Below are 22223 nucleotides of genomic sequence, written 5' to 3'. Positions count from 1 at the left end.
AATCCACCCCACCACAGATCTGTAATCATTTTCTTCTGCCTGCTGCCCTTCTGGAAAAGCTCCAGGCCTGATGTGGGGGTGCAGAGGTGGTGGGGGGGGGAGTGTAATTAGGGTCTTGCTGGGGAGACTGGGCCACCCACTAATGCTGCCACTCCTTCGCAGGAAGCAGGAAATTAATCCACCACCCAACATACTTCCGAAACGAACCGCGTGCTGTGAAAATGGAAGGCCCCTTTTCCGCATGGTTCCGCGGCGGACGGACGGTCGGATGTGAGCCAGAATCAGTCACCGTGGATCAGGCGCGGGTGAAAGGGGCAGTGATGGTGCCCCTACATGTCATCCCCAGGTCACCACATTTCCCAGGTGCTACGCATGAAAGCTGTCAGGCAAAGCTTCAGTCACCCGCCTTTCTGTACTCAGGACGGGGGCGGTTAAAGGGGCCTGGGGGGGGCGTGGATCTCGGAGTCAAAGAGACGCCCAGGTGCTGTCTGATCAGCCTGGCTCCATCTCTCCAAGGTACCGTAATTCCAAGGCAGGGCATGAAATGCTAAGCCAATGGATTACTGATTGTCTCTCATAAGGGCCACACTCAACCCCCCGACTCCTTGATCAGGGTCATGCTGCTACATCTGTGGGGGCAGCACCCGGGCCCCTCCCTCGCATCGGTGTTTTGGGGGTAGGGGTGGGCGGGTCATGACCGGTCATGCCATGTGGGTGGGATCGAGTCATGGGGACAGTGCCTCACTCTGGGATTTGACAGGCTTCCCCCCCCCATGCTGCATGATCTCAGCACAATACCAGCCACATGTTCCAAAAGCCACTCAAGAAGCACCCCCCCCCCCACCACCACACAAACTCAAAGCTTCCCAGGACAAAGGGAATGTCTTTAAGTCCCACCCCATTTCCACCAGTGTGGGCTTTGGAGACACTCTGGGCGGACGCACTGTGGTGTAGAACAGGTTAATAACACACACACACACACACACACCAGCAACGTACCGCTGAGATTTACACCAGTGGGGGAAGGCCATGCCTCTACTGCCCCCTGGTGGGCATCCATCAGGGTGCTTCGAACATAACCATCAAGATGGAGCATTTCACTACATGGAAGTTAATGAAGTGTATTATAAGAAATGACCCTGTAATCCGCAGAGCCAAACTGATGCTCCTTTGCATCCTAAGCTTCCTGCAGAGGTGAAGGGCAGGCATGTCACTGTTTCTGAGCCTGGTGGTGACCTACAGATAAGCAATGACTATCACTCTGATTAGCATGCAGGTGGACGTGCTGGTCAGTCGACCTGCCAAGTGGCGCTTGGGAGAACGTCACCGTATTTGCCAAAGGCACGTCCGGAAGAGAGCGACAGTTTACACAAGGGGACACGAGGTGAGAACAGACAAGGGCTGGCACGTCGCCGTGGGAAACAGTAAGCTGACTTGCGCAAGCAGCCGCAAACCATTTCCTGTTAGACCAGTCCTTCGACAAAAAAGTGATATGTGTAGCAGGAAAGGGGTCACTGCGACTTTTTAAGTCACATGCCATGCTGTTATCCAAGTGCTTCGTGTTTGCAGGGAAACGCAGACTCCCTCTAGTGTTCATTAATTAGTATTGAAATTCATAAACTAGACTTGCAACCCCTTGGACCCACGCCAGATTTAAAAAAAAAAAAAAACAAAGCATTATTGCCTTTAGTTTATACAAGGACTCATTCATGTGTGCATTTAGAGAAAGGCAATTGCTTGTTATCAAAAACACATTCATTATAATTACTTGGGTGTAAGGATTTAAGCATAAACTTTATTTAAAAGGTACAAATATTTAAAATTTGAGCACATGCAGGTGTATACTGCATATGTCCATCCACACATTAATAAGAATTTATTTTGATACATTTGGAGGTTACCCAATCATATTCACAGAGATCTGGATCTTATCCAGTCAAAGTGTCAGTGATCTGACGTTATTCCAATCACATTCTGGGGCGGAAAGGCAGCCACCCCCCAGCTCCCCTCACCCTCCTACCCAGGGTATCAGTCTGTCAGGAGGCTCTCAAATACAAACATGACACAAATACAGACACACAAGTTGGTCTACCTATCTAAATGGAGACCGTCCATTAATTTCTATGGGAAAACGACACCCCAATTACGACACCCTTAACCCCTACCCAGCCCTAACCTCAACCATAAGGAACCAACCAAAATACAAGACTTTTGGCACTTTTACTTTTTTGATTGCATTCACAGATTTAGAAAAAAATTGAGGTTATTCAAATGGGGACCTGAAGAAGTGTCCTCAAAAGTAAGGAAGTTTCAGGTTCTACTACACTTTGGGGACATTTTGGTCCTCAGATGTGATTTATGCAAAGCCACACACACAGCGTCAGACAGACAGACACACACACACAGACAGACAGACAGACACACACACACACCGTCAGACAGACAGACACACACACAGACAGACACACACACACACCGTCAGACAGACAGACACACACACAGACAGACAGACAGACACACACACACTGTCAGACAGACAGACACACACACAGACGGACAGACACACACACACACACACAGACAGACACACACACACAGACAGACAGACAGACAGACACACACACACACACACACAAAGTCAGCCACATTGCTATTCTCTAAGTACAGTTCTGAGTAACACATAATTTCCTGGGCAAAAGAGACCATGGAGAGAATCAGTATGAGTACAGGGGATGGGGGGGGGGGGGGGTTTACCAACCCTATCCTGCGACCCGCACACTCCGAAAACTACCTCGAAGCAGAGGCTCTTAAGGAAAACAGCCCCATAAGGAGCCATGATGTAATCCCGGCAAGAGGCAAGTTCGGCTGCAGAGGAATGACAGCCGATGGCCGTGTTTATAAACTGCTACCCAGCGCTGCCAACCTTCTGTGTTTATGGGAAAACACAATAAATCACAGCAGCGTGGCATGGATGCTGCCAAAAAACACATCTTTTTTTTTAACAAACTGGGCGGGCAGCTAGGGGAACCCATATCACTTACAGGAGAATCTCCACACAAACCCCCGCAGCTTGGCTCCGTGTGAGATGCTTGCAGATGGTCTGTCTCTGCGTAGGCGGCCAGCTTGGGATGGCGGGGTAGGGCTAAGGGATTACTGCTAAAGCCGGGGGGGGGGGGGGAGGCAGACACATCTGAAAGGCGTCATCGGCAGCAGCAATTCTAGGATTCTTTAAGGCAGAGTGGCCGTAATTCATACAGAGTGACCAACCTCATCATTAGCCAATGATATGTTTTGAATCGGTGAGTGACAGGGAATGGAGCACTCAGGGGGCCAATAAGCTTTCAGCTTGCAGCCAGTGCTCCCGTGGCCCAACCCCTGTATACACCCCTGATTGCCAGTGGTTAAACATCACGTGCAGAAGTGACGCTAAAACAGCTGGCGGAGAAAGGCGCAGGAAGCGAATGAGAAATGAAGCCTGAGATAATGCCAACCAGAAAAAAAGATGAGCAAGATGGAGGCGGAGTTATGGGGGCTCTACCAGCAACGAGGTGACTGTCGGGTTTTTACAGGCATACAGCATTAAGTCCGTTCAAACTGCTCTTCCTCGTTTAGCTGCTTCCTTTGTTAGATCCCTCATTAATTGCTTTAGGAAGTCTTCGCTGGGGCAGGGGTAACAATTAATTAAGTCTGATTTAATTCGCAGCATCAGGCTATGCTCTTAAGACACCACAGCTCCCCCTACAGAAATAAAGTAATACAACACGAAGTCATACAGTGAGCAGCTAGATGCTGCATTACAAGCTGACACCGGAGGCTGAATCCCTACAGAGCCGATGGACTCAGACAAGCAGAAAGATGGTAAACGGGTCGAACCTAAGAGCCCAAAACACCATCTGGAGTTCTTACAGTTTGTCTGCTCTGTATTAATGATTACAGGGGGACCATGTGACCCAGCCGGCCGACAACATGCAATTGGGCAAAGCAGTGCTGGCTAGTGTGTATTTCCTTTGACGCAATAGCAACCCACCCGGGGTGTCCCATGACATGTTCCCTGGGACGCACTATCATCACGCCCAGGGTGTCCCACGACGTGTTCCCTGGGACACACCAGCATCCCGCCCAGGGTGTCCCCTGACATGTTCCCTGGGACACACTAGCATCCCGCCCTGGGTGTCCCCCGACGTGTTCCCTGGACCGCACTTGCATCCCGCCCAGGGTTTCCCCCGACGTGTTCCCTGGGACACACCAGCATCCCACCTGGGATGTTCCCTGACATGGTCCCTGGGATTAGGAACCTGGATACACTGATGAAACATGGATGGACAGCAGTTCTAGTATCTTGACATTTTTCTGCTCTTGTTATTTATCACTCATGATTCAAGTCTTTTATATTTCATTTCACAGCAGCAGCTGGGAGCTGATGTGTCCTGTATTTCTTTGTTTATCCAGACCCAAGAGTGTGAAAACCCAATGAGAGCTGGGCATGGAGGCGGGGCCGTCTGTCAACTTCCTCTGAGGCATGCAGGGGGAAGGGGATGGGTAGTTTGGAGAAACTCATGGGTGGATTCACATTTATATCGTGGTGGAACACATCTGTCTGTGTGTGGTATCTCCCCAGAGTTCCACTTTCATCTTGCAAAGTGGAGCCGTCTGGTAGGGGGCGGTGGCGTCTCTGAGACGCACCTATAGCGTGACTGTGCGAATGTCGCCCCCCCTCCCGGGAAGCCTGACTGAAGGGTTACTATCTGCATGCTATGTAAAGACACATGGGGGGGGGGGTTGTTGTTTCTGGGGTTCCACTCCAAAATTCACTTTGGGCACCCTCAGTGTAGTGACAGTTTCTGGCCAACAGGGGGCACCCACACAAATGTGTGGTTTGGGGGGTGGTAAACACTGCTGCTGACTGCACATGTGCTGTATAGATGCCTCCCCCCTCCAACGTAAACCCAAACACAGCTGACGCTGTTGTGGACTTTCTGGACCGCGTGCCCCCCACTCCTCCTCCTTGGGGTCACTCTCGGTCAGACTGGGGTGAGGAAAAGGCCTGACTCCCCCCCCCGTCTGACATACCCTGGTTGCTCATGCATTCCCACCCCAAGGGTGGCCTCTGTGTCACCCCGGCGGAGGGCTGGGTGATGATGCCGAGACCCCCTAGTGCCCCGTACCAGTCTGTGCAGGCTGTATGGGTCCCGAGTGATAGAGGGCAACAGGTGTGGGTGGGTGGGGAGAGAAGCCAAAGGGAAAATGAGGTAGTAAATACAATCACGCTGCCATAGTTAGAAACAGGAATCCAACACGGGGAGTGTTCCTGTCCCGCTAAATCCCGCAACACAGGGCTGGGAGTGTTAGCATGAAGCGTACCTCAATCATACCTGTCTGAGAAATAATAATAATACGAACAATAAGTATCCAGCAACTAACGCTGCTTGGACCCCTAATAATAGTAATAATCGTAATGACTCTCAGTACGGTGGCTCGGTAGGCAGAAAATAATAATAATAATAATAGTCAATGGTAATTCCGTAATAAGTTAACACCGCTACGAATAATTATATTACGCTTTTCCCCAGCGTAAAGACGTATCTCAGTGGAAAATCCCACACAGTGAAATTAGGACCGTGAGCGGACGGTGAGCGGCCGGGGCGCTGGCTGCGCCGCCCCTGTCAAGCACCGCCCCTGTCAGCGTCCCTCTCAGCTCGCCCGGGGTAATCCTTACATATTTATTATTATTACAGACTTATAAAATATTTCAGTCATCCCATCGCCCTGAAGAGAGGAGCCACATAAAACGCCAGACGCCCCCGCATGCAGACACACCTGCCGGCTCACATCAAGCCCAGCCCACCAAAATAGCCCGAGGAACTGCGGTAAGGTTAGCCTAGCAATGCTAGCTGTTTCCCCGGCCCGGCAGCCCCGCTCGTCGTCATGCTGAGTTGTACTTTCCCCACAACTTAAAAGGCAAAAAAATATACCCGGCCGTGGTAGAAAACGCCACCAGAGACACTTAACCTCCCCCCCGGTCTCCAGTGCACAAGCGGAACTACAGCAACTGATACGTGAAAATGAAATATTCCTCTTCTTAAGCTTATTAAATCAAAGTTGAGTTGAATATGGCTTTTAAATTTATAGAACTTTTATTTAACCGTTCCACTTCAGTCTTGCTATTTCTTTTTATCCAAATTTCAAGTAATTGCTTTCCTTGCTGCCCACTATAATACAATGCCTTTAATCATTATACATCACATAGGTAGGCTATATAAGCCTGTAACAGAACAAAGGATTTCATAGCCGTTATTATGAACTTGAAATATATTTTATATGCCAAATAAATGGCTATAAAAATGACAATCACTGAGAGCGCCGCTGCGCACGGGTGGCAGGGGGGGGAATGGGGACTAGCAGAGCGTGACGGGGGTGTGTGCCGGTGCCGGTGGCTGCAGGCATGAGTAAGCATTACGCGGCGGCGGGGTGCTGCTGGGCCGGATCTCTAAAGCGGCACCGGTACCGGACGGAACTCGCCGCGCCGCGCAGTCAAACGGCGGAGAGGCGCTTTACTTACAAAGGCGGATCCAGCTGTCACACATACCCTCTAATCTGCGCGAAAACGGACAAAAAAAGAAGGGCAGGTTTTAAAGAACGGACAAATACGGCGATCAGGTTTTGGATCCGTCCCTCCGATCACGCTCTCTCTATCTCTTTTTCTCTCTCCGGCAATCCGGTACGGGATAGCCTCGGCAAGCCGGATAAACCCCGCTTCGCACCCGGCCAGTCGAGGCGCCCACTGCGGACTGCGCTCTGCGATCGTCCCGCCCGTGTTGGGTAATTTCCTCTCCCATCTCATCTAGTCACCAAGCTGACCGCTACAGTCCTACGCCTCTTCCCCCGGGATTAATGAGCAAACGTATGGATAAAATGAGCAGCAATAACGTGGTTAAATTTCACGTCGGACAGCTGTACAGATAATGACAGACTATTATAATATTCCAAGATATTCATTCTATATAATTCAACGTGTATATTTTGGCCCATAAAAATAGCTGCCGCGGTGATCATTAATTACAACCAGAGGACTGATACAAAAGTGTTTAATGGCAGCTTTAAAAAAACATTTTTAAGACTACGCACACCAAAAAATAACACGATTAACGGAATTAACATAAATAATTATAAATACATTTAAAACGCAAATATGGAAAACGGTTACATTCTCGTATGTATTGCTGTACATATTTACACCCCCTATCACCTCAAAGCCCACCGCCCTGTCCATCCTTAGGCGCCCTGCAGGCGGCGCTGGTCGCCCGAGGTACCCGGAACAACGATGTTTTTTAAATCGGCATTTTCAAAAGCATCAGGAAGGAAAGCACCGCAGGATGATTTTATGAACTTAAAAGACAAAACAACAACAACAACAACAACAACAACAACAACAACTCCAGTCCCTGCCTGGGTTACATGTGTGTGGAGTTTGCATGTTCTCCCCATGTCGTCGTGGGGTTTTCTCCAGGTACTCCGGTTTCCCCCCCACAGTCCAAAAACATGCTGAGGCTAATTGGAGTTGCTAAATTGCCCGTAGGTGTGCATGTGAGAGTGATTGGTGTGTGAGTGTGCCCTGCGATGGGCTGGCCGCCCATCCTGGGTTGTTCCCTGCCTCATGCCCATTGCTTCAGGGATAGGCTCCGGACCCCCTGCGACCCAGTAGGATAAGCGGTTTTGAAAATGGATAATAATAATAATAAACACTTGGCCCCTTTCTGGTGTTTGTTGTGTACAGTAACCGAAGCTCCTGACCTGTATCTGCGTGACTTTATACATTGTTCTGCTGACATTTGATTGGCTGATTAGATATTTGCTTGAATGAGCAGTTCAACAGGTGTACACCTAAAACTTGTATATATACAGGAGTGAAGTCTGCCATGGCAGCCAACCACAAGGTGACCCTTTTATTTGGTGGCCCTGAAGCTCATTTTCAGAGGGGTTAAGGGCCTTGCTCAAGAGTGCAGTGACAATCCTGCCAGCTGAGCATGAGATATGAACCAGTGACTTTCGGAAAATACTGACAAATGCCCAACCCGCCAACCCACACACCAAAGCTGAACATTAACCAGGACATTCGGTGCCAGATAGAGATGCTTCAAGCATTGGCCCAGCATTAACTGCACTGATGGGGCAATTGGGGAGCCAGTTCCCAGGTGCATTGCCTGAGTATTAGCAGCCCCCACTACATGAAGGCAAGCTGAATCTCATCCCCCACCAACTGTACTCTACACCACATGGTAATTATGGGTTTTTACTTACAGACAGACAGACAAACAGATAGACAGACAGACAGATAGAAAGGTAGATAGATAGATAGATTTACTAAAACTATAGGCGTAATAGCAGCAACACAACTAGACTCCATCAGTTATTAAAAAGGTTTCCCATCCAATGCCGTCCAGAGCCCACAGAAAGCGTATTAAGGATACCATAGCGTGCCTCGCGGCAAGGCCTAGTACAGCAGAAAGCATGATCACCCTCTAGTGGCATTCGAGGGAAACGTCTGCAGAGCTAGAACATTAACGCCAGCGTTTTCATTAACACCTTTATTAACACCTACCCATGCCAAGTACTGGCACGTGCCAGACTGAGCTACTGCGCGTAAGGTTCGCGATCCTATTCCTATGCTGCTTTAAAGTGTTTATCTAGTAAAACAGGCATCAAGGAATCAGGCCAGAAGCAGGAATTTCAGCATTTGCAGAATTTGGATGCCAATCAAAAGAACGCTACAGTTTAACACTTACATAATTTTTCTATAGTTATATGTACGAAGAGTGCATTAGTTATATCATAGGCAAGCCCTCTACTGGACATGCACTACATGCACGCACACACACACACACACACACACACACACATATACAGTGTAGCCAAAAAGTATTTGTACATTGTGGAAAAATGGTCAGAAATGGAAATGAAATATTGAGGATATTATAGAACAAACTTTAAAAACTGCCTAAAACGTTACAATTATGTTATGTAAAGAAACAAGAAAAACTTTTATTCAAGACATATTCTGGAATTGTTTTCAAATGATGTAATTACATTATCAACCATTTTTTCACAAATAACTTTTCGCTATATATATATATCCACAGTATACTTGGTACCAGGGATTCTTTTTTCAGTTTAGACGTGGCTCTCATAAAGAGAGATCAGCTGCACCTATATTGCTGACCCAAACACAAAAGTATTACCATTTCAACTCTGCACGGCCTTCAGCTTACAGACCGGCTCTGTAAGATGCCTCTCAAAACAGCCAACCCACTTTGCACGGCAGAGCAGATGGTCAGACCGCGGTGACTACCGGCAGTGTCCTCCATTCACTTTCCCACAATCCATCTGCTCTTCAAAGCTCGTGCTTTGCTCTGAGGTCACGCGAGAGTTTCGCTTGGGGAAGAGCTCCTTGTTCAGCACAGCTGGACACGTAGCAGACTCCGCTCTACCTCTGATCTGTTGTTTTTCCGTCTCCAACACACTAGTTTCAGCATCCTGGAAATCTGCCACCAGCTCATATGGCCAAAATTGAAGTTTATGAAGGACAGGGAGACGCTGTCCATTAGTTTAGCATCAGCCACTCAGTGCAGCCGCTCGCTTCCCCTTTAAAATCCTCCATGACTCAGGCGATTCCCCATAAGCTTCCTGGAAGGTGGACTGCAGTGAATGGCAATCAGAATCCAGCCCCATGGGGAGCTATTCTTATCAGGCACAGTGGAGGACGGCACAGGGGGGCCTTAAAAGCTTTGGGGAGCCATGAGGGTTTCATGAAGCTGAAAAAAAAAACAAGCATTTCTGTCTCCTCTGTCCAGGTTTGTTAACTTTAACATCCTGAACTTTAGCTCCTTGGTAGATATTTATCAGCAATTCTAAAAATATTGCTCTACTATGCTGCAGGAAGCTCATTCCAAACTGCCACCAGCCTCCGAGCAAACAAGCAGCTGGCTTCTTCCAGGTCCTCCTCTGGACGGCCCCATGGGAGACGTTCAGAGCATCTGAGGTATCTGTGAATAATCGTCCTTTAGGGCCCAGAACCAAAAGTCCTTTTTGGAACAGCCAGTGTACCTCAGTTGGTACAATAAAAGATTGTTAATCTGGTGGTGTGGGGTTCAAGTCCCAGGGGGTGGATAGTGTGTGAGTCAGTGGGATAGGATGCTGACCCTGGGTTCAGACCCCCCCCCCCAAACTTACTCTCACCAACATGTGTCTCTTGGAGAGCAAGACGGAACAGATGAAAAAACAATTTCCTCATGGGGATGAATAATCTATCAATATTTTATCCTAAACAATCATCAAGTATCATCAAAGCTGCCTAGAGGTGCTGTGACGTTGTTGGGCTTATTTAAAGGTGATGGCCAACACCGGGTGCCTTAATATAAATGGGCAGAGAGGTGGGGATCCTAACATACACTGGGATACAGTACTAGTCAAAAGCTTGGAGAGGCTAAGCCTCCACCAAAGGAGAGTGATAGTGTCGCATCACATGACCTGGCCGCCTGACCCAAACACAATAGAAATGATTTTGGAGGAGTCTGACTAGAGAGTGAAGGAAAAGCGGCCAGTGAGAGCCTGTATGTGGAACCTGCTTCAGGACCAGAGATGGCAGGGATTTGAACCGACAACTTTCTGAGACCCAATACACAGAGCTGCCCCGCCGCCAACAATTTATTATTCTTTGTTTAATACTTTTTGTCAGTACATAATCCATATATTTTATTTGATAATTTTCATGTCTTTATAATTATTTCAAAATGTAGAGAATAGTATAAATCATGGGAGTCCCCACTATTAAATCTGAGGGGGGGCGTGTCCCCCTCACATTTCATAATTATTCGTTTGGACCCCCATCACATTTAACATAAAATATTAGTTTTATGCCACTGTGTCCCCCCCCACATTTAAAATGCTTCTGACGCCCCTGGTAGAAATAAACCTTTCTATGCTAAGTGTGTCCAAACTTTTGACTGGTACCATACGTCTGAATACGCCATGTCTGAAGTCTCCTTCCGCTCCTCCCCCGGCTCCCTTTATTTCAGACCCGGTTCCGCCGAATCCGAATGTTAAGCGGTTTCCTCCTCAGCCAAGTCCTTAATTGCAGCCCTGATGGTGCGGCGATTCATTAGAGATTCCCTTGGAATGCTTTAATTAAAAGAGAATGTGAGTCACGTTTCCGAGGGATACGCATGCCTCGTCTGCCTGTCCCGCCTCCCGCCTCCCATCCCTCTCTCCCACTGCATTGTCGCTGTGCAGGCCTGCTCACTGTATTTAGTTACATAAACATTTAAATAAATCACAGAAGATAAAATGTTTTATGACCAAAATGTAAGTTCAATAAACAGCGAAGAAATATTTATGCAAACATTTGATGTTATGCAAACATATTTCATTTATATATATATATATATATATATATATATATATATATATATATATATATATATTCATCCCATCTATCTTCTAAGTACTCCCATTTGGTCAAGATTCGGGGTATGTATGTGTGTGTGTGTGTGTGTGTGTGTGTGTGTGTGTACTGTGCAGAAGTCTTAGGCAGTCAAAGAAAATGTTTCAGGCTATTTATCTGGGTGGTAAGTGTATATTTGCTCTGAAAAAAAAAACAATTTAACATTAGAACATATGCAAATGAACAATAACGAATGCAAAAAAAATTCTGTTCTGCCAAAAGTCACTGTTATCTTGCTGGATGGGTAGATGAACACTGCACTGTTTCCCAAACCTCTCCTCAGGGCACTTCAGCCATTCCATGTGTTTGTCAAATAACATGACCAGCTCAATTAATACATTAGTTTAATTAGCTAAATAACTGAATGAGGTGCTGATTAGATAAACACAGTGTGCTTGTGGTTGAATCAAAAAGTATATTTATGGATGTATTGAATGGTTACCGCAAATCCCGAGGGTGACTTTTGGGAAGCTTCTGAAATCGCTAAGCTGACATATTTTGACAGACATAATGTCATAGTTTTACAGCAACATGAAGGTCATTTAAACAACATTTTCCTTGACTGCCAGAGACAGATTGGCTGTATAGCTCCAGTACAGTATCTCTCTCTCCCTCTCTCTCTCCCTCTCTCTCTTTCTATCGCTCTCCCTCCCCCTCCCTTTCTATCGCTGTCTCTCCCTCTCTCCCTCTCTCCCTCTCTCTCTCTCTCTCTCTCATATATATATATATATATATATATATATACACACACACACACACACACACACACACACACACACATACATGCATCTGGACTTTTTTTTAATCGCCTCCCTCTACAGTACAACAGCAGCAGCCCCGGTGGGATTAATAGCAAGGAGCTGTGGTGAGTTTTCCTGTCCGTCGCCGGGAACAGGGGAAAGGTGGTGAGCTTCCTGGGTCTGGCAGCATTGCTGGACACTGCTGGACTGCTCAGGAACGCCGGTCCGTCCTTCTGAAGGGCCTGATGGCGCCTGTAACCGGTGGTTACATGCCAGGGACGCGCCTCTTGGGAACTGAGATGAGTTTTGAGCATGGAGGAGAGGTGGAAACATGAGTGGAGCCCAAGGCAGCACCGATGGCAGCCTGACAGTGACTATTAGAAGGTCCAGCCCCAAGCCCCTTTGATGTTTACAGTGCAGGTTAAGTGGGCCAGGCTGCCGGCATCTCCCCGTGGTCCTCCGTAACCCCCGGCGCCTCGCCTTTCCCCGCCAGGGCTGCGGATCAATCCCGCTGCCGCGTGGCCCACATGGTGAGGCTGAGAGCCTCCCTGAGCCCGTCTCCCTGGCGACCGCCTTCGGCCGGCTCCATAGCCCGTGTTTAATCTAGGCCTCCCGACTCTGCATGCTGCCCGTGGCACCCTCTCTCTCCTCATTCTCTCTCCCTCCATCTATCTCCATAGCTTTTCCTTCCTCTTTCTCTCTCTTGACTCTATCTTTCTTCCACGCTCCCTATCTCATTCTCTTCCCCTTATTACTATCCTCATCCTCCTATCTACTTCTTCTCGTTCCTGCTCTACCTTTTTTCCTATCATTGTTCCTCTCTCCCTTCCTACGTTTCTCTCATCTTTTTCTCTCTTCCTCTCCACTTTTCTGTCATTCCCTCCTCCATACCCTCCTCCTCCTCTCTTCCATCTCTTCTTGCCTCTCTCCTTCCTACCTCTCTTCTTTCTCTCCTACCTTTCTTCCTGCTTTTTGTCCCTCCCTCCCTCCCTCCCTCCTTCCTTCCCTTTCTCCGCCTGTTTTTCTTTCTCTCTCCTCTCAATATTTCCTGTCCACCTCTTCCTCTCCTCTCTCCCTTTCCTTCTCACTGTCTTCCACCTGCTCTGCCCCCACTTCCTGCCCCCATCGGTCCCCCCAATCCCACAGCTTTTATCCATTATTCATAGTTTTTTACACCCCCCATCCCCATGAGACAACCTTCACTTATAGATCGATACACTCAAATTTGTTGAGGAACATCACATGGCCTCCTCTCACATCCCATAACAAGGACAACAACCTGCACGAGGGTCACGTGACTCATCACAGGATGACAGGCAGATCACCGGGACCTGCTCGCGCTTGTGCCGGGCGCGGTTTCAAACACAGTTAAATTAACACTCGCGCTAAATCACACTGCCTGCCTCATCTTGGGTAAACGGCTTGAGTGTCGGTCTCCACTTTAATTGTGAAGATGTAAACGGCTTTAATTAGCCGCCTGTAACCTTGATGGCCCCCCCGGGGGAGTGGATATATAGTGATGTAAAAGAGAGTAAAACAGAATGAATCCACAGCCTTGGAAGATACCAGGGAAGCAACTCAAACAGCTGAAATTAAAATGCTATCAGAGCTTTTTCATAGGCAATGTGGCCGCCATGATTGCGCTGCCACAGGCTTCTTTGAAGATCGTAAAAAGGTCATAAATAATGATAGGCACCCCCATCCAAAACTGAATAAAGGGATCTCTGCTTCCTCCAATCAGGTTTGAGGCTGAGAAATCCGTGCCTCCCGTCCAATCAGGTTTGAGGCTGGATCCATGAGAATCCCGTGCCTCCTGTTGAGCCAATCAGCTGCCCCGAAGCTGATGGGAGCACACTGACCTGTGCTGCTCTGGATGGTCCTGACGGTGGTGGCGCTCCGGGGTGGGGAGACGGCCCGGCAGGGGGTGAGGGCGCCCTCCCCTTCCGGTGTGCAGCCCTGGTCAATGGCTCGCACATAGCTGTGGCTGCGCATGCGGAATTGGCTGGGTAGCGGCAGGTCTAGCGCGTCCACAGCCTGTGACTCCAGCTCGCTGAACACTGACTCGCACACCGACTCGAACTGCCCGTTCACCTCCACCTCGCTCACCTGCAGGGGGCAGCAGAACGGCATAGTGAGGGATGGCACCGATGAAGGTGCTTGAGCTCACCAAAGAAAAAGGGGAAAACACACCTGGGCCCTTATTTATGAAAGAAGGAACAGACAGAAAACACATTTATAAAATGGTCTTCACAAATCATAACGTATTTCATGATCTCGGACATGTGAGACATGGAGGTCTCTGTTGTTCTGAAGATTTCAGAAGTCTGGTACCAGGGACCTACAGGTTTCCACCTGGATCTCCAAGTGAGATGATTCCCTGCACGAATAATCGCCTTGGCAACAGGCAGAGGAACTGCATCCCATTCCGAGTTTCACTATCCCAATTAAAGCAAGGAAACAAATTCATTGATTGATTTTGAATTCCACCCACCCTATTCGCCCTGTAATCTGTAATCAACAGCAGTGATAGAGGAGGCTTTGCGAATTTCAGATGGGCAGATCTGTGTATCGGCTCTCTTTTTCTTAATCACTTCCCTCTAATAGACATGGCGAGAAAGATTAAAAAAAACAGGTGAAAGGGAGTGATGTAATCTCGATTGGCTGTCGAGGTTATGTCAACCGCTCACTGGTCAGCTTTTGAATTAAGCGTTGACTTGAGGAAGCACAAACACTGAATGTACATAAATATCCACAACAGTCATGATAACAATGTATTGAAAAACAGTGTTAAGCTGCAGCATTTCAAGATGTTTAGCAAAACTGCGCGTCTCAAGTGGGTCACAGGTAATGGTCGACAGGAAGTGCTTCACAGGAAGTGAGGCGATGATGATGTCAAATGGGGTATCTGGCCTGTGGGTACATGAGAATGCTGAGTCGTCTGATCCCCACCCTGCCCGAGTGCGAGGGGCTCATACAGGGTGGGGTAAATTAGGAAGGTGATGAGACTTTCGAGAGGTGTGCGGTAGGGGTTAGAGTGACAGAATGAGGCTGTCATATTAGCCTGTAGGATTTTGGGGATTTTTTTTTTAGGATTTTTAACTTGGGCGAGTGCTCCGTGGAGATCCGGCTTTTAACTTCTAGATCTCTATTAGTCGAACTTTTAGCCAGAATACGGAAGCAGGGCCTACAGTGACCTCAGAGGTTTTGAGATTTTCTGCAACCGCGTTTCCAAATAGCTGCGACGCGTTTAAAGATCACAGCCCAGCCAGCACTCGCGTCAGAGACGCCGGTGAAAGGCAGGTAGGGGGATGCATTATTGAGTGTCAGTTTCAGGTGGGCCATTTGCATGGTGGGGGCCCCCTTTAACAGCTGGGATGATTTTCAGATGGCTGTCAAATCCTCAGTGGGTTAAAGTGTAATGCAACAGCCGGGCTAGGTACACCTCGCTCTCCTCACACGAAATGTTGCGGCTACGCAGCATCGCAGCATTGCCAGGCTAGTATTACCCTCTCATAAACACCAATTATCGCTCCTTCCCAGCCGGCCGAGGCTCTACATTAATGAGTAAATTTGGAATATATCTCGGGCTGTCAGCAGAATCAGAGGCGCCTGACATTTTGGGAAAAAAACAGACACGAAAATTCCAGAATCATCTCTCGACAGACAGGATCCTATTGTAATCTGGAAATGCTTAATTAAGTGTGTCATTCAGTGTGTAACCAAAGTGGACAGAGGGGACAGTGATGTGGACATGTATATATAGGATGGGGGGTGTCTTGCCTAATTAGCATCATGAACTCATTCCAGGACACTCAGCAAATGGCGATCATTGCCAAGAAGCTGTCGGTGCAATTTAACAGCGCATTTTATTCCTGATAGATGGGTCCCTACTGCAGGAGTTCCTCCCATCCACTGGAGGGCGCCACCCACCTGGCTGATGGTGCTCATGGCCCGCATGTAGCTCTCATTGCGCGAGCGGAATTTTGGTGAGGCCAGCAGCGACGTGGGGTCCAGGCTGTCCAGGCTTCTGTTGATGGAGACCTCGCTGACTGCCCGCAGGTAGCTGTGACTGCGGATCTGCAGCTTGGGCGAGTGCTCTGTGGAGATCCTGCAAACATGGCCAACTATGAGTGGAGCCCCAACAATTTGCAAGGGAGGGGACAGGTGCTTTGGGGGACCGCAGGACAGGCAGCAGTGCAATAAAAGACACAACAGTGCATTATAACAGTAAGTGAACAATAAACATGTAATAAGTTGGTGCAATAGTGTGTGCAATAATCACAGAGGGCGTTAAGTACTGATAAAGTGGAATTTTAACAAATAAATATTATGTGCAAATAGGAATAAAGGGGACCACCCAAGGACACAGCGGTCTCTGCTCGGATGTCCGCATGCCGTGCCAACATCTCGACATCTGCGTGCCTGCTAAACCTCTCCAAGACTGAGCATCTCGTCTTCCCTGCCAGCCCTACCGTTCAGCTCGGATCAGCGACATTGTCTCCATCAAGGTCTGCCAGGAACCTGGGGGTAATGATAGATGACCAGCTATCCTTTGCTGACCACATAGCTGTCCGGTCTTGTAGAGTCACCTTGTATAACATCAGCAAGATCAGGCCTTATTTGTCAAAATATGCAGCTCAGGCTTCTAGTCCAGGTACTAGTCATCTCATGACTAGACGATTGGGGCTCCTTAGTGATGGTGCTATCAGCTTGTGCTGTCAAACCGCTGCAGATGATTCAAAATACCAGTACGTCTGGGATTCAACCCCCTTGTCTCGCTTCACTGTCTCCGTATAGGAGCTCACATCAAGTTCAGGTCCTTGGTGTTGGCTTTCACAGCCTTTAATGGGATGACACCCATCCGGAAAACCTCGTATCTCACATCTCTGAGACATTTCAGCCTCCAGCTGCCTGTTCCAGTTCATCTTTGATAATGACTGATCAACTCCGAATTCTTTCTTCTCTCGTCTATACATTGTCAACCCATATTACTCCATACTACTTAAACAGCCATTTAAAAAAAATTACATATGATCGTGGCCCGATATCAGTGACACATTTCAGTATTCGATGATAGAACCAAAGCTTTCCTTTAGGGATTCAAACCAATAACCTTCTCCCAGCCCAGCCCCTTACTGGTTACTCTGTTCGTGGGCCGTTTGTAATACGCATATATGAGTGAATTATGAGTAGTTTGTTTGTGTCAAATCAAGTAAGTAGGGCATCGTTCAGTTACTGTGGCATAGCATCTGCTGGGGTGAGGAGAAGCTGCAGCAAAACAATAATGTTTTGAATTCTAAAAATTCTGCTTTTTAAGGACAGCTAAAACAAAAGGGTTAAAGGACAAAAAAGGAAGAGAATAAAAACAGCAGCTGAGTGTCCTTAAAAGGACGTAAACAGCCCTCTAGTCCATTACTGATGATGAAAGAAGTGACACTCTGGAACTGAGGGATGGGTGGAAAATCATCAGCATAAGGTGGTAATTTGTGACACTCCTCACCTTACCCCAGGCCCCCACTGGGGTAAATCACCGCCGCATCCGCCCCCAGGCCTTCTTATAGGTGCATTTAGCATGGGTGGCCGAAGGCATCCATTAACGATGCAGGATGCATTTTAGCTTTTTACACTTGTCGCTCTGAGTTTTTTCCCGGTCCCTACGTAACCGTTTGGCATTCCGGAGGGAATATGCCTGTCAGCTCCGGTGACGGCGGGCAGGTGACGAGCGTATGGATCGATGAGCGATGCTGTCGTGCCACATGTCCGTTTGAGTGATTTTTGGCGTGCCACACGACCCAGGGAGGGGACTTTTAGCCCCCCACCCCCATGTCCCGTCCAGTTCAATCATGCATGGCTCCCTTGAATATAGACAGGGGCCTGAATGCTGGAGAAAGCTTGATTACTCCCCCCCCCCCTCGGGGTGGAGTAGGATGCGTTACCCCAGCACCACCGAAGAATAGCCAAGCCCGCTTATGCCCAAGTGTGGCTGACGGCCGCTGGGATACACCAAGTCGGCTGGGGCTGTGGGGGTGGTCAGACCCAAGTAAAGACCTGTGAGTCTAAAAATAAACACCTAAGACTTCCAGAAAGGGCATTTCTGCACAGAAGCCTTTACAACCCCACTCCACAGAGAGATGAGTCGATAAATGCGAGGTTTCCGCTCTCCGCACATTTGTCCTGCGCTCCCCCTGCGTGGAGTTTCCTCCTAATATCAGACCCAGTTTGTGGGTCTTTTTTATGGCTACTTACTGCAGAACGGCTTATAGATTGACATGCGGCCGGGTTTCAAAGCCACCAGTGTGTTTGAGACACGGGCAAAACCTGTGACCCATTTCAGCCGAGATAAAGTGAGAAATAATGAGTTTGTGCGAACGCAGGGGGCTTATCTGTTGCATTCCTGTTCTGGGGGGGGCCTGACCAGATGGAAGGGGGGCTCTGCTCTTGTGTTCCCAAGCAGAACGGTAATATATAAAAAGCAGGGGTTCTGGAACAAATCGATAACTATAATGATGATGTGCTGTGGACGAGCCGCCACCCCCGCCCACCCCCCCCCCCCACACACCGGGCTTTGACTTTGCCCTCTTCACTTTTGATGTGCTGCTGTTTTTGGTGGCTGTGTTTTTGCACGGTGTTTCAAAAAACCACAAAGCAGGAGAAATATGTGTTGTTTAGTCCTTTGCGGCTCTCACTCGGGATGTTATGCTGCCGGAATGCCTCACATGCTGGTGGATTGATGGGATCGCTGGTAGCGAAATCCCCATTGTGGTTTGGGGGGAGGGGGCACTCTGCTTACTTCAGACCTCCTGGCTAAAGCACCGGCTGGTCCTGGGCCTCCCAAGGCTCAGTCGGCCTGTCAGACACCAGCCAGCCTTTTCCGGCAATGTGAGAGTTTATGGTCTGACATAATTCACCCAGACAGCTTCCCTGTGGTCATGGGGCTTCAGAACCAGTGCGTCCAAATGTACAGCAGTGATTCTCGCAGTATAAATCCTTAACTACATCGCCCCCTACTGTTGGTCTAAACATGCAATTGCGGTAACGTGCGGCAGATTTACTTCAGCGTGGTCATCTCGGTCAGCGAGGGCTGCGTGGCTCTCAGGTAGCTGGCCCTCCGCGCCTGGGCCTTGGGCGACGGCTTGGGGCTGCCGTCTGAGTCGCCACTGTCCTCGTCTGCCATGGCCTTGATGTAGCTGCCGCTCCGCATGCGCCGGCACGGGATTTCCTCATCCTTCCCCAATGACGACACCCCCCCCCAGTCGTCCTGGGGAACCTGTGTGTGGGGAGGGGGGGTCTCATCAGGTCAGCATACTCCATTACAGAAACACACACGCATACTCAAACTCATGACCTACAGGGCAGCATTACTGTGTTTTCATTGGGGGGGGCGGGACTTCCTGTTCCCTCCAACGACAGTGAGGGCACAGGTGAAAATGTGCAGCGTCACAGTACCGAAAGGCGATCAAGGTCGAGCTGAATGGCTCCGCCTGCCTTCGTGGTCCATTTCTGCTGCCCCGTTCATGTTACCAGGTGAGGCGTGACACAGTGCAGTCCCAGGATTGCGAAGGCGCACAAATTGATATGAGTCGTGCCTCGTGGATCTTGCACTGCGTGCCAACGGGGGGGCATGAGAGTGGCGTGGCCCCGCGTTTGAGCCCGTCCCTGGCATTTCCGTGGTGATTGATCACCAGCCCCGTGCCTCTTAAATTAATGACACAGAGCTGACCCTGACTATATTAATTGGTAGTGTGACAAATGGGGTCAACAGAGAGAGTTAGGGAGGAGTATTAGATAAGAGATGGACAGGAGAGTAGGAAAAATCCCCTTAAAACATTTCAACCATTTTTCTTTGGGGGGGGGTGTTGGGCCTTTATTTTTAGGACTGCTTAATATGAATTCGGCAGTAATTTAATTTTTGAGTGGTCCATAACACATCATACCACTGACCAATGAGCACACAGCAGGCATCCATCATATGACATCATATTCTTTACAGCTTATCCAACATTAACCTTTACCTGCTTGAAAACATAATTTTTTACTGCCATTTCAACTGAAAAATATTAGCAAGGTATAAATGGAAAAAAGAGGCATGTTCAAAATGGCATATCATAAATACATGCAGTACTGCATTTCAGTCAGTGTTACCCATCCATCCATCCATCCATCCATCCATCCATCCATCTGCTTATCTGGTTTGGGTCACCTGGAGCCTGTTTTAGGCAGCACAGGGAACACGGCTGGGGTACACCCTGAACAGGATGCCTGTCCATCACTGCGTACATGGAATTTAGATCCCACTCAACATGGGGAAACCATACAAACCCCATATACACAGAGCAGATGCAGGATTCGAACCCCCAACCACAGAGGTGTGTGACACCCACCCCAATCATATACTCTCACACACAGAGCCCCAGTAATTCCCTCCCTTTACACGTCACATCTGTCATCCTGCCAAACGTATCCATACAATATTCCCACTTGCATTCTAACCCGCGTAGCCACACCCACCCCCAGAATATCCACCTCCAAGCGAGTGAGATAATGGAGGGGGTCGGGGGCTTGTGTTAGAGTTAAATGCTAAGAGGGCCATGACTGCTAGCAAGCGTATGAGTCAACAGGAGGTATAGTGGGGTCTGGGCGGCCCCGCGGTCCTGAAGCCAGAGCTGAATAACAAAAAGGGCTGGATCACACACTCTGCCATCTACAGCTATCTTGCTGCTAGCGTAGCAGCTACACCTCGGGCGACTCTAGGATCTTTTAAGATGGAGGGCATAAGAGGGGCCATAATTCAAACAGAGGGGACAGCTTTCTCAATAGCCAATGATATTCTTTGAATCGGTGACTGACAGGGGAGGCGGCACATCATAGGCCAATCAGCTTTCAGCTGGAGTCAGTACCCCTATTCCATATACTCCTTTGGGCCCTGATGGGGGTGTGTCTGGCAGTCAATAAGGAATCACCTGCTCCCTGGGAACAGTGTGTGAGGGGGCTCGCTGATGGGCATGGAGGGGTTATATCCAGCTGTTGAGGCGAGGTCTGTGTGGATGGTCCCCTTTAACGACCTCATTACCCCTGCTGTGTTTTTCCAAATGTTCCTCTGAATGATAAAGTATCTGACAATTTCTGCTGTTTTGGAATTAATGGAAATAAATTTCGCATTAATGGAATAATGTACTCCACTAGAGTGTCTCGGGGAAATAAGTAAACGTGGGACAGATAATAAATTAGTAAATGGACGACAGTCGTCACCGGAATTAAAATTAGGCCGTGTTCAGCCCTTGAGGTAATGAGCTTAGAACCGCCTGAAGCCAATAGCAAGAGAAGGACACTGGCGCCCCCTACCTGGCTGCACTCGTCATGACAGGTGACCAATGCCTTAGAGGCAAACCCAAGGGCTACTGAGAATTTTCCGCTTAAAGCTCACTAAAACAATTGGGCTTTTCTTACATGAAAGAAATACATCCTGTAGATATACACGAGAAGCACGGATAACACATTGCTAACTGCTCCAGATAATGAAGATAATACATAATTAATTGGGCTCATTACTTATTCATTTAAGCGCTTAGCTTGCATTTTTAAAATGATAAACATTTATGATAAAACATTACTCATCACTGCGGCTTGGATTGCTGTTAATTTGTTTCAGGTGCTAACGTTTGTCGAAAGATGGGAGGGATTCCCGACAGTCCGAATTCCAGCAATGTTCCCGTCACGTTTCTTTTTGTGAAATAATCATTTTGCCTGTCGTTTATAACAGGATCCGCACAAATCAATCGCAGTGAGAACATCTCCTTTCCGGGTGGTTTGCATTTATCCGCTGAATGGCCTTTGAGGGCTTTTAGAGGTAAAGCACCTCACTTCAGATCTTAATTAGGCTGAATCGTTGAGCGCTGTTCTCTCTACAGTCACTAGCATGTGACGCAGGCATGCCGTGGTCAGCCGAGAGGCACAGGTGAAGGGCCACCGGACAAGGGCTTCTAATT

The 22223-nt window shown here is 48.5% G+C and overlaps 1 protein-coding gene and 1 long non-coding RNA gene across 6 annotated transcripts in view; one reads left to right on the top strand and one right to left on the bottom strand.

Annotated features, from left to right (window-relative positions):
• dlgap1b (discs, large (Drosophila) homolog-associated protein 1b) overlaps positions 1 to 22223 on the bottom strand; it is a 108702-nt gene that overhangs the window by 15280 nt on the left and 71199 nt on the right. For all 5 annotated transcript variants that reach the window (XM_049011217.1, XM_049011219.1, XM_049011216.1 and 2 more), the window contains 3 exons: positions 19290 to 19504; positions 16168 to 16345; positions 14097 to 14343 (listed from right to left, as the gene is read on the bottom strand). In XM_049011217.1, coding sequence (XP_048867174.1) covers positions 14097 to 14343; positions 16168 to 16345; positions 19290 to 19504 — 640 coding nt within the window. The remainder of the gene's footprint in view (positions 1 to 14096; positions 14344 to 16167; positions 16346 to 19289; positions 19505 to 22223) is intronic.
• Positions 5588 to 16792, top strand: LOC125740285 (uncharacterized). The gene is made up of 3 exons (XR_007397495.1): positions 5588 to 5867; positions 16297 to 16464; positions 16579 to 16792. It is a non-coding gene; the product is annotated as an uncharacterized LOC125740285 (long non-coding RNA).

This window comes from Brienomyrus brachyistius, chromosome 4 (genome assembly GCF_023856365.1).
Source record: "Brienomyrus brachyistius isolate T26 chromosome 4, BBRACH_0.4, whole genome shotgun sequence".
Classification (NCBI taxonomy): Eukaryota; Metazoa; Chordata; class Actinopteri; order Osteoglossiformes; family Mormyridae; genus Brienomyrus; species Brienomyrus brachyistius.
Note: the sequence above shows the minus strand (reverse complement) of the source record. Positions and strands in the feature narration are given on the sequence as shown.